This window comes from Ciconia boyciana, chromosome 3 (genome assembly GCF_034638445.1).
Source record: "Ciconia boyciana chromosome 3, ASM3463844v1, whole genome shotgun sequence".
NCBI classification, from domain to species: Eukaryota; Metazoa; Chordata; class Aves; order Ciconiiformes; family Ciconiidae; genus Ciconia; species Ciconia boyciana.
In genome coordinates, this window is record NC_132936.1 from 69,106,707 (window position 1) to 69,119,443 (window position 12,737).

General features: G+C 41.8%; 1 protein-coding gene across 3 annotated transcripts in view; it reads right to left on the bottom strand.

Moving 5' to 3' along the window:
* The window catches only part of SYNJ2 (synaptojanin 2), a 68,374-nt gene that overhangs the window by 4,308 nt on the left and 51,329 nt on the right, over positions 1 to 12,737 (bottom strand). For all 3 annotated transcript variants that reach the window (XM_072856029.1, XM_072856028.1, XM_072856030.1), the window contains exons 18-25: positions 10,846 to 10,963; positions 8,572 to 8,790; positions 7,304 to 7,382; positions 5,876 to 6,044; positions 5,340 to 5,492; positions 2,546 to 2,680; positions 1,208 to 1,320; positions 351 to 459 (exon numbers count right to left, since the gene is read on the bottom strand). In XM_072856029.1, the coding sequence (XP_072712130.1) occupies positions 351 to 459; positions 1,208 to 1,320; positions 2,546 to 2,680; positions 5,340 to 5,492; positions 5,876 to 6,044; positions 7,304 to 7,382; positions 8,572 to 8,790; positions 10,846 to 10,963 (1,095 nt within the window). The remainder of the gene's footprint in view (positions 1 to 350; positions 460 to 1,207; positions 1,321 to 2,545; positions 2,681 to 5,339; positions 5,493 to 5,875; positions 6,045 to 7,303; positions 7,383 to 8,571; positions 8,791 to 10,845; positions 10,964 to 12,737) is intronic.

Below are 12,737 nucleotides of genomic sequence, written 5' to 3' on the forward strand. Positions count from 1 at the left end.
GCAGCAAATATCCTTTATGCAACTCTGAGCTAACTCAGGCACCATCAGTTTAGGAAGATCCCATCTTCATCTTTTAATTTTTCAGACTAAATCTGGACATAAATAACTCAAGGCACTCAGTAACAGATTCTACAACACAATATACAACTTGAGTCATCTTGAAAAAAAGGTCAATATTATCAAAACTGACAGAGAATACTAAGTACAATCTTGCAAGAATGTATGTATCCGTGTTCAGGTGAGCTTCTGAATAGAAATAGGTGCATCTGGGCTATGACAGGAAGGATGAATACACCTACAGTTTTCTTTATTTAAAGATTTTTAGAAGTCAGTTAGAAAGCTGTGCTCACCTCCTTTAGCTTCCATAAGACATCTAATAGCTTCTTCTGCTTCCTCAGCTGTGGTGGTTTTGATCTGCTTGACGTTGTAAGGTTTACTTATTCCAGTCCGGACTTTAGGCTTTAAAAAAAAAAAAAAAGAGAATGAGTCATCTTGAGAAAACTGTTTTTTCTTGTACACCTGTAATCTTACAGCTAAGCTCACACACCTGTAAAGTTCTGGTTTTGCCAGTGGCTATTCAGCAATCTATAAATACTACAGAAATGGTGGGGAGTCTTTTGGCAGATATTACATCTTTGTTACCAGCTGACAGACAGGCTGATGGCTTACTGCCACAGCTAGACCCTTAGCCATCCCTTGTTCAATACGTTAGGGTTCTCATCCAACAAAAGAGGAGTCGGGAGGTGTTTCCATATTCTGGTCTTGGTCTACTCAGAGGGCTAGCAGCCTTGCTGGCAATGGTCGAGACTTTTCCTGTATGCTGGGCACTAGCATGGCCCATGAAAAAAGAGGTGGGAAAAGAATTAAAGTACAATATCATGGTGTTGAAAATTTATCTGTCAGAAAGCAGCACCTGGAATAAACCAACAGTGCTTGCACCATTCATTCTCTCTCCCTCTTCGGCCTTTCTATTTCCTGGCAATTTAATAACATTTTTCTGGTGTCTAGCAGGTCCTACAGCCTAGTATTACATTACAACAAGTTCATCTTAGCATTTCCAGCTGAGGCATGTGATGGACTTCCTTCCTTGTATGACAGGTGCGTCACGTACATGATGCTCAGTGTCTGCAGTGTCTATGTAGATGGGGGAGATCGGGACAATGCTAAGTGGCCATGCTAAGTGGCCGTGCTGAGCAGCAGGACTCACTGGCTGCTGAGGGGCTCCAGGTAGCAGCTTTGCTGTTGCCAGGATGGAGAAGGTGGAGTGGCTTCCTGGAGAGAGGGAACCATCTGAGGGGGACTTTTTGCCTGATGTTCCAGCTGAAAGAGGAATAAAAATGGCTTTTTAAATTCAAGAGCTCGTCCAACATTTTATCTGCAATGGAGCAAAACTAATGTGCTTTGAAATTGTTTGTGAGAAATAAAAGAAACACTGTCACTCTCCCTGCTCCTTCAGGGACAGACATATTAGGCAAGACCTTCCTGTAGGATATTGGGGACCTTGAGTCCCTCTGCCTGAGTGCCAAGAGCAAGACACTTTGATCTAGGAGGAGTGATGGGCTGAACTGTTACTGGTCTAATTGAAGGGAAAAAAATCTCAACACAGAATAAAATGCTGAAATCTTGAACTGTTTCAGGAAGCAGTTTCCTGTTAGTCTTGCTTTCATTTAATGAATTCAGTAACCTCAGCTGAGCATTAACATTGCATTCCAGGCACAGAAATACAGATAACTGGTGTTGTCACTTCTGTGCAGCAGACTCAGAAATGAATGGGAATAACCCTGAAGAACTCATCTTCCAGCAGTGAGTCTGACAGAACCTTTAATTTAAGGCTGGAAAATACATACAAAAGAGAGAATTGGACTGCAAGAAAAACGTGATGTATAGCTTGTGTCATACAGAAGGCAAAGATGATTATGCTGATCTAGCAATCAGCATTCATCCAGAAGTAGCCATAAAAACAGGAGCAGCATAGCACTGATGGCATCTCAGGCGGGTAGAGCTTAGGTAAAGAGCATCACTTCCCCTTTGTGCCTCACTGAAAATCATGAGCCACTTTGCATTTCTTTCATAAACACAAAAGCAAGCAGGAATTGCTTGCAAAGCAGGAAAGGACAAAAACTGTCCAGAACAAATATTTTGTCAAAGCTTTTTAAAAGGAAGATTACAATTAAGTCAGAAAAAAACAACCTGTAAGAAAATACTCGGTGAGTCTGGAAGTCAGCAGGCATAAGTACTGATATTTATTTTTATTGTCACAAAGTGGCTGGTCAACTCGCTAACCTGAGAGATGAGTTAGTATGAAACATATGGGCCATTCCATCCTCTCTAAAGGCACTTTTTGTGGAGTATCTGTCATCCTAAAGACAAACTTCTCCTATTGCTAACTGCAGCAACAGTCAGGCTGAAACAGACCGGGAAGCAAGTACAAGTACCTCAACAGCCTGACATTTTAGAACAAGGTATTACTTTCTTTATCACCCAGAAATGGCAGGCAAAACTGTTCAGCTGGAGCCAAGACAATATTAAAGAAAGTTAAACTCACCAGGAGGGGGAGGCCTCTGTGGCGGCTGAAGTGGCCGAGGCCTGGTAGGAATGGACAGAGACCTGCTTGGAGTCCGGCGGTGGCATTCCCCACTTGCCTCCAGCTCTCGCTTCAAGTCAGCCAGGTCTGTATCATCTAGAGAAATTTCAGAAAGGATCTGTCTTAGATATCTGCTGGGTGAGATGCACCAAATCTGGGTGGTCAGGAGAGAGGCGATTATGAATGACAAGCCTCAACCAGGTATCTCAGCAACATGACACGGCTCCTTTCATACTGTTTTGCTCTCCCCGAATGTCTCCCTGCTCCCACTCCAGGAAACATCTACCCGTTTGTCAAATGCTTCCCTCTCTCCTTTTCCAGCATTTATTAACTGTTTGTGCCGACACAAAGACTGCCTGCATCCGATTTCACGGTTACTAGTACCTTGTTAGATTCTGAGCTTTTCACAGCCAGACTTGGCAGCAACCTGCTCCCATTCAAACTGTGTCATGGCAGCCACGAGGAAGCTAGTCACGGTCAATCCCTTGCTCTTCCTTCCTGAATGCAGGAATTCCCTCTGAGGATTAGACAACTTGCCTTGCTCAGGAGAACTGTTTGTTATGCCAGAGAAGAATCTCTGAATGGCTCACTCATCACATCTCTGCTTTCCAGCAATGTCTCCTAACAGGTACACCTGTCTCAATCTGATAGCGCTTGGCTGCACCTTACATGTCTAGGCTATTACACGGTCTTTCATCTCATCTAAGCCTCTCTGACAGCTGGAGAGGTGAGGAGTAGGGATTGCTTTAGTCTCCCAGTCTGCTGAAGTGAGGGCTTTCACTTCAGTTCTCTCACCTCCCTTCCCTGCCCAGCCATGCAGCTATGTTTTTTAGGGCTCCAAAATCCACTGGGTTTAGTTTTGTCCCTGTGGTTTGGAGAGGATGGGGAAAGGAACTGCGGTAGCAGCAGTCTCTCATACTTCAGGCATTTTTACACAAGTTCCTGTTTTTCAGAAAGGTGTGCTCTGCAGGGAATACTGAGCTGCTGCACAGTTTCCTACTCCCACTCAGCAGCGGATGGCGGCCACAGAGATAGAGCCTGTGATCTACCCAACCCGCCCTCGCCTTTCTCTGTATTTTGAATACTTCTAAGCGGCAGATTCGGGCTCATCAGTAGGATCCAAGGAGTCATGCAGGCGCCTAAATGCATGGCTTGAAATTCTGTCAGTAACACTGAACACAAGACAAAACCCAGCCACCACCACTCTATCCCTTCCCCTAAAAGGCTGCTGGTTTTAAGCAACGGCTCCCAGGGACATCAGTTTTGTGAGGCTATGCCCTTCTCTGACCTCAGAAACACACATACACACTGTTCTGCCCGTCACTGGTTTCCATCTGTGTCTAACGCCAGCTATACAATCATCATACCTCCGATTAGGAGTTACTCAGGCAGAATTGGAAGCTTATGGAGGCATCTGAAATTGCAGACTTTCAAGATGGATTGTATATACCATATTCTGAGTTGTGTGAGATCATGACCCCACCTTGACCTCCTTCAAACTATACTTTATAATCTCCATTTACTTTGTGATATTTTTTTTGTGGAGAAGAGTTAGTGTGGGTGACAAGAATCACTGCAATTCTCTGTAGCTTAATGAATCATCACACAGTAGGCCAGAGGTGTTTGGAGGGGAAGGCATCCTATAATACAAAGTGATTGGCTTCACAGTATTTAATAATAACAGATTACTCCTTGGCTCAGGGCTAGGTTTCTGGGTCTGGCCACACTGCACCCAGCCTATGACTCAAGGTGGGCAAGAAAGCTGTATATCACTCCGATTGTTTGGAAAATCTGTGTAAACTTAGGAATTTCATTTAATCTTTCTGAACTCTACTTCTGGCTCAACCTTTGAAGGTATTAAAGTTTTCACTTTTATGTCAGAAGACAAAGCACTGCTGAGAGAGTGCAGAAAGACAGCTACTGAATCACTTGCTGTCATGAAGTGTTTAATACGTGACCCAGCCTGTCAATGCTTGGTCACCGAAGCATGTCCTGATCACATCCCAATATAAGACCACCACTTACTTGGCTACTTCTTGCTGCAGTTTTTATCTGTATTCTCTTCACAGCTTTATCTTCTCCTTACCAAGTCATTTCACAGTAATGTGCAAACAAGCCAGGTGACCAGGAAAAAAGGTAACACATTTATAAAGCACTAAAAGAATGAATATACCTGTTGTGTGAACCTCGACTTCCTCAGAAATAAATAAAATAGGAACAAAGGAGAAGCTTTAGGCTTCTTTGAAGTAAGTCATTTGAACACAACAACCTTCTGGACTGTCCACCTTACACCTGTCTGCACTGCCACAGCTACTGCTCAAAGGACAGGGCCAAGACCATCACTGAATCAACAGGATTCCTTTGGTTTGATTTTGCTCTGGCCCTCACCAGTAAGAAAATAACGGACAATTTTTTTGTTGTATGCTCTGGTCCCAAACAACATCAAATGGATAAAAAGACTTAATTTCTCTAATTTCTATAAAAGGAAACCAGCATTTTTCAGCACTCCTGCCTTGCCCTGGGCTAGAGAGAAGGAGGATCTAAGCTTTATTATTTGTATTGCTGTTATGCCTGAGGGCCTCAGTTACAGTCACTAACACAAGGGGGGTTGAACACTGTATGAACATGTACCAAAAAGATGATCCTTATCTGTAGAGGACCTACAATGAAAATATAAATGAACAGGGAAATAGAGACAAAAGGAGAACAAACAACAAACCTTCAGGTCTTACTTTAAGGAATGTAGATAATTTACCTTTATACAGCCGTTGGTTTTGTCCAGATTTGTTTGAATCACCTATGGATGTGAAATGTCCACAGCCTTCAGACATATCTTCTGCTGTGTCTGCTACTAGGTGTTGACACAAAGCATCATCTAAATAATCATCTTCATCCTCCACTATATCACCTGAAGTAAAATATTAGATAACAAAGACTTAGTGAGCAAATGCATTCTCTGTCTCTCTCTACTACCAATTAATGAATTTAATATATGTGTTGGGGAAGCTTCTTGTGTAACCCATGTGTTTCACGGTTGTTTCTATACAGACAACTGTACCATACATTGGATTTGCTAACATATGTTATAACACTAAATTGATAGGATGATCTAAACAACAGTTCTCTGCCCAGGCACAGTTCCGGCTCATGGCTTTAGTTACAATCCTCTTTTTAAGAAGTGTGGCTTCATTACAAATTAAGATACCACTAAAACTCATACTGTACCTTCTCTGTGCAACCAAAGTCAGCGAAGCAATTTCTCACAACTTAGCTCAGAAACATGCTGCTCACCTTCTGAGTCATAGTCCAAACTTGAGAAGTCAAAATTTTCTTCCAGAAGACAGGAGTTCGCTGTCGGGGACATGGGGGCAAGGCTGTCCCGTTTTCGAGCAATTTCTTCCTGAAGGCCCTTTAGCCAGTCCTTGGTCTTGGGCCGGATCTTCACTGTTCTGCCTCTGACCTAATGCAAAGAAAGAATTGTTTCCCCTTTGCCAAGCAACTTCACAAAACGAGAACACCTGAACAGAATAAGCAAGTGCGGCCAGTCTATTGTATAACTGCTTCAGAAACTGATACAACTAAAGCTTCATTTCAGAAGCTAAATGAAAAGGAAGCACTCTTCCTATCCCCATAACCAAGTTTTCAGGCTGTAACAATATTCTTGAAAGAAAATTAGCTTTGCAGCTCGAAAGCACTGCTGCTGCATTTGGGAAATACTTGAGAAACATGTGAAACATCAAATATCGTCAAAGCGATACTGTGATAGTAATAATGGTGTGGGAGGGTTCCATTTTTGAGTCAGTAGCTTTAAAACACACAAGAATTTGCTACCTGATGCCATCTGTAAGGAGACTCTGCTCAGAAAATCCCAAATATGATTGTTGATGTATATGGAAAGTATATTATTAAACAGTTTAAGACCACAGCTGCTTATATGTGTTGCTCCATGACATTTGGGGTGAGATGTATCCAAGGCAGCAGCTTCAGCAGCAAAATTACTTTGGAAAGTTCCTGAATCAGGTTCCCAGCACCTTCACACATTGTGCACATACAATTGTGTTTGGGTCTGTGCTATAAATTACATCAATGAAATGAGCGAAATTAATAGATAAAACTCCAAATATGAAAGAAGAATGAGGGTTAAATCCATTACTTCAGTGTTAAGTTTATAGTGCAGCCCCACAAACAGTTTTGTCAGCATAAATGAGGGGGTTGATGAATTGTAGAGTATGTGCGTGGGAAGGAAGAGCAGGGGATGGGAAGGTGAACGCCTACTGCTAGTGCTGAGTTTGCCATGGAGGCCAATGAATCACGTAGTTCCAGCTTGGTAGAAGGAGTTTATCTGATACACTTAAGAGAAACAAAAAATCTCCAAACCACAATCGTGAGGATGCTTTGGCAACAGTATAAAGTCACATAATCTCAGGAGAACTGCTTCAAGTGCCAGAACAATGACCAAGTCCATGTATTGTGCAGTGGTATCAGAGGCCAGATACTAAGCACTGCTTAAGAGCTCCAAGAAAAGTCACCTCCTGCCCTCCTGAAACTGAAATACTGCATTAAAAGCCTCAGCAGTTGTGAAAGCTAAGGACTTTGTGAGCACTAAGTTTCTTTAAAATAAAGCTACTTGATTTAGCTAGAAACTCAACTATCTCATTCCAAGCAACTACTTTCGAGAAATTTGTTATGAAATTATTATTTTAAATTTGAGAGTCTTACTTTGACACCATCTATATCCATAACACGAAGAGCTGACTTGCTGTCTGCAAATGTCACCAGCATTTGACCTCCAGTGATCCTGGTAAAAAAAAGGCAGAGGAGAGAAAACAGTGCATTTTACTTCACCATTGAATGAGAAGCCTTAAAGGCAAGCATGATAGTCTTGTACAGCTATGTACTTGGTTTTAGTTTTATTTTCCTCACAACTCTATTTTTTGGGGAGGAGCAAGTGATCTATGAATCCCAGTTGGGCTCTTCCTCTCCCCCATCCTTCCTTGTGTGACCCCAGCACCCTGCCCTTTACTGGGTCGCTCCTGAAGCAGCAGTACAAACATCTCAGCAGCCATTGACAGGATACCTAGTCTGATATCCACACTCGTTCTGTACTAACTTCCATGGCTCTGCATATCCCTCACCTCAGAGGACAAGTGATGTTCCCAAAAACTAGTATACCATCAAGCTCTAAAGCAATTAAAAACAAAAAACCTCAAAACCACCAAAGCATGTTCTTTTCTTGCTCCTTTTCTTCACAAGCAAAGCAGTGCTGCTGTTCCTGCAGAGCTGCTTTTGAACCCTCAACTTATATTTGGTACTTCATAAAACCATACAACAACAGGTCATCAGTTTTCTCCATTAGGAAATGGGTCAAGTACAACATAAACAAGTTTCTGGTCTTGTTTCCCAGGTCAACTGTCAGGTCTTTTGCCTGTATTTCTCAAAACAGAAGTCTCATAGCTATGCCAGGGCCCTGTACAGAACCAACCAGAATGAAATGAAACTGCTCTGCAGAAGGTATCACGCTCTCTCTTTCAAACTGCGAGAAGCCATACTATAATAAGCAAAGTGACCCCCAACAGAAAGGAGAGCCAGCCAGGAAATCCTAGTAAGTGTGAAAGAGTGCTGGAAGAGAGCAGACCTCCTTAGAGGAAGTGAAGCAGGGCCCCAAGGCCAGCAGAAGCAATGCATGGAAATGAGGCCTGAATCTAAAGGTGATGATTCACACCAAAGCCTCTGCTTTATGGTGCTGTACTGAATAAAATTCTCCTCCACTCAGCCAAGAGAGCTGTTAGACTATTTCTTTAACATGTTGATGAGAGGTAAAAGATATTCAAAATACTTGTATTCAATTTCTAGTGAAGAATTCAACACGCAGTAAAGGAATTCAGCATACTACTTTCTAATACAAAGTTAATTCTGTCCAGACAAAAAGGGAATTTCTGGTCTTTGTTTTTGAATAGATGACATGCCATTTCAGATCCCAAACTTACCTGACCAGAACAATAGTGCCATAATCCTCAAACATTTGCATCAGCTCTGTACGCAAGTCCTCAGGAAATTCATTTTTCTCTTCAGGCGTTGGTGATAGCAGATTTACCACTACTGTGGCATCCAGTGGTCCCTGGAAAGACGACACTTCCTGGAAAACACTCTCACGGGCAGCTTGATTAACTTCCTGAACTTCCACTTCTACAATAGCTAACACTGGCCTACATGAAACAAAGGAGAAATGCTTATTTAAAATTAAGACCAACATCACCCAATAGGAAATGCTTATATAAAATTAAAATCAATGGCAAGCAGTAGGACAGGTAAGAACTTAGTTGTGTCAAGGACACACAGTGTCTTGTTTAAACTCTATACATCTATGATCATTTTTAACTCCACGACATCAAATCTCATTGCAAATATTTAATTAAGCCTGCTATACCTTAGAAGGAAGTGATTATTATGTATGTTCTACACAGAAAGAGAAGCGGAACAAATTACTTAAGGTCTCACTGCAAAATAGCACTGTGGCTGGCAATACAACCCAGAAGTTCAGAGTCTGGTGGATTGTTTCATTTTTCCTGCAGTGCAGGATCATGCCTTGAGCACTGTTAATTATATTTACCAGCCCTACATTAGCCGAATGTAACAGTGAGGACACACCATAAAGGAATTCAAATAACAGTTGTGTGTAGCACTTCTGGCAAACCTGCAGTCTAAAAATACCAGGATACTTCACTCATTATCAAACAGCTGTCTCCCAAAACATCTACAGATCAGGAAGGCAATATATTATTTTCTGTTAGAGCAGGCCACATAAAGACGTCTTCTTCCAAAAACTAAGGACAAGGTACTCTAAATGTATAATGTGGTTATGTAGGAAACATATGTCAATCCATCACATTATAAGCAGTCAACACTGCAAACTTGCTTCTTCAGCCATTTCTTACAAACGACCTCCCTGTGTGTTAGATCTAAATAAAATTGAGACAGCTGTCCGAAAGAGTAAAGCTTGTCTCATCTCCATGGATGCAGTCCACATTCGCAGATTTCCACCTGCGCATACACACAGAGCAGTAACTGCTCTTCTAACTATGTCAAAATTGCTGCCTCCTACTTGCAATAGAGCAGGCTCTGGAATACGCATTACCAGAACATACGAAAGCAACAACAGCAGAGCTAGAAAGGACTAGTAAACGGAAAAAAAGGGATAGGAAGTGTTAACTATTTCTATAAGCACAGTGAATCATAATGCATTTCCATATGTCACAAAGACATAGCTAAGCCCTTTTTCCAGCACAAACCTTGGGAAAGCAAGCCTGCTGACTGTAATTAAAAAGCAGTTTTTGCAGTCAAGTTTGCTGAAATAGAAAACCAATGTACAACAGCCATGTTTCAAAGATTGCATCCTCAGGGTCCTATATAATGAGTGCAGCAGTTCCACTGGGCTTTGTGGAACACAGCAATGTCAAAGCCTTGACAGAGAGAAATTGATTGCAAGAAGCATGTTCTTCCATTGCTGGAGGAATACAGAACAGTCCTCGCATGCAAGAGCACCATGAGCACAGAGCCAGCTACTGTGGGTCACTGAGTGCTGCTATGAGGAACAATATTCTAGCATTTCCATGAGGGGCTAGACAAAGATTATTCTGAATGCAAGGGAGCTTTCAAGGTGTATTTATTACAGAATTTGTTTCAGAGAAGTGAAGCGGTGACAAGTTTAACAAAGAAAGGTCGTTCATATCCCTAAAGAGAAGTTAGTGACATAGACCAACCAGAGGCACTGGTCTTTGTTTTTTCCTCTTTCTCTCATGTCCATTTCTAAGAGAAGTCCAGAAGCCCAACACTTCACTACTCTGAAGAGGTCACACCTGACCCTATGTACATGGCTTACACCTCGTCAGGCCACACAGTCCCAACCGCCTCCTCTCCCACAGCAAGCTGAGTGGGAATCCATCAGAGCAGCTTGTTTTGGTATTGGAGCTTTCCAAAACCAAGCAACAAAAAGCTCTCAGTTTTCTATACCTGTTGCTGCAACTTATCCAACCCTTGCTGAGATCACAGTGCAGCAGAAATCAATACAGGACCATAGATACTTGCCACCCTGGTATAAAACCCACCATGAGGGGAAAAAAAACACCAAACGGATACTGAACACAGAATAAGGGTGTAATTCCTGTTACAGTCAGACTTGGTCCCTCACTCTGAAGGTGTAATTCAGTATGACACATTCTAACCTAGCAGACCTTTCTCTGACTATTTGCTTAGGACTTTACCTGTGGTCAGATGCTTGCAGCTCCGCTCTCCCATAGTACATCAAGGCTCCAGGGGTCCAGGTGTGCCTGACTTTAGTTTCAGCATTCAGATCACTGTCTAGAAGATTGAGCTCTCCAGCTATGAAGCACAAAACATGATATAAAACTCACTCAAAGCTAGTTTTACTAACAGTTAAAAGTTTTAGGATGCACTTCACAGACCCTAGTATTGGGAGGTGGGTTTTTTTTGTTCTTGTATATACCATTCAAAGAAGAGCTTGTATCCTAAAAGATTTACAAGTTAGGGACTAGGAAAAAAAATACAGAAAGGACAGGGAGTGCAACAGACAGCTGATCACTAGAATAAAACATCTGCAAAGTGGTTAACCTGAATGTCACCCAATCAATTACCTGTACAACCTGGGTTGACAGAGTCATACTCGTATTTTTCCTCCTGCCCCACTATTGAGCATAGAAACAGACACTACTTGCAAAATACACTGCAAATCTGAATAATACACAGGGACTGGAGAAATAATACACAAGAGATGGGAGAAAGCAAACCCATGCAAATTCAACCTCCAAATACTTCTTTTGCAACGCATTAAGGTGACAGAAAGCGCTCCAGACATTATGCTATAGTGAGGTACTATATTGCTGTCAACAACAGGAAAGTTTTTAGGTCACTGTTTGGGCTAATGGGTAACTCTATGTCTTTTCTGTGGAACTGAAAATGAGTTAATACAGAATATGGTGTTTTGCCTAATCACACACTGTGGCTACAGTTTCTTCTCAGAAGGCAAATGGTCCTCTAGACTATAGCAGCAAAAAGAAGCAAGGCAAAAGAATTAGAGCCGAGAGGCAGAAGAGCCTTGCCACCAGCAGTAAAGGACAGGAACTCTGGCAGCAACCTAATTAGAAAAGCTTTGCAGGGCTGGGAAGGTGGGCGAACAGACAAGGGGTCAGTCATATATCCACATGAGCTAGCTGTGGGAGGCCTACAAGCTCTAAAGAAAGGAACCTGCCTCAGCTCTTGCAGACCAGCTAGATAGGTCCTACATTCTGTGTGTACTCCATCAACTAAAGTCCTCCCAGAGGGAAGCCTTGCCATGCAAAATGAGGAATATGCTTTGAAAATGCTGAAGGGTTTTCTTTCTCCTAAAATGAAAACAGCCAGCACAAGAGGGCTGTTTTAACTTCCTTATTATGTCTCATACAGTTTTTCTTTCCCAGATTACATCTCTATCAATGCTTTAAGCTCCTCATTTTACTTTATTTTTCATTCCTGAAATAAGAGTGAATAACTCTGTATCACACTGACATGTACTCTCTGACTGCCCTAGTTTTGCTTTGTAGTTTTTACACTTAGTGTACGCATGGTATGACTTGGATTCCAAGCAGTAGTTCCCAGCCATGTGAAAAATCACATCTGCAGGCACAAACCAGATTACTTCTCCAGCAATTACACTTTTAGTATGAATTTGCTCAGATTTTATAAACACTGGGAGATAGATGTACCTGCAGACTGAGAAAATGGTTATGAAAACTGTCCCTGGATATGCAAAGAAATACTTTTTATTTTGTAATTGTAACTTTTGAATACTAAGTGAAAACAGCCCTTCTGTTGTCCTGGCCACTCATGATCTCAAAGTACTTTATAAGCACTAATTAATGAAATCTCCCCAATTCCAGAAACTAGCATAAATATTCCTAAAGCAGAGGAAATTACAGAAAAGTGCTTATACATCTACTGAGGACAACAGTTATAACAATCTAGCCATTATAACATGGGAACTTTATGGGGACTAATGATTCTGTTGAAAAGCAAGAGAATAATTTCTAGATTGCTACAGCTGGATTGTTTTCAGTTCCTCAGCGAGCTCCCAGCACCTTTTCAATCTGTAGCATGAAGT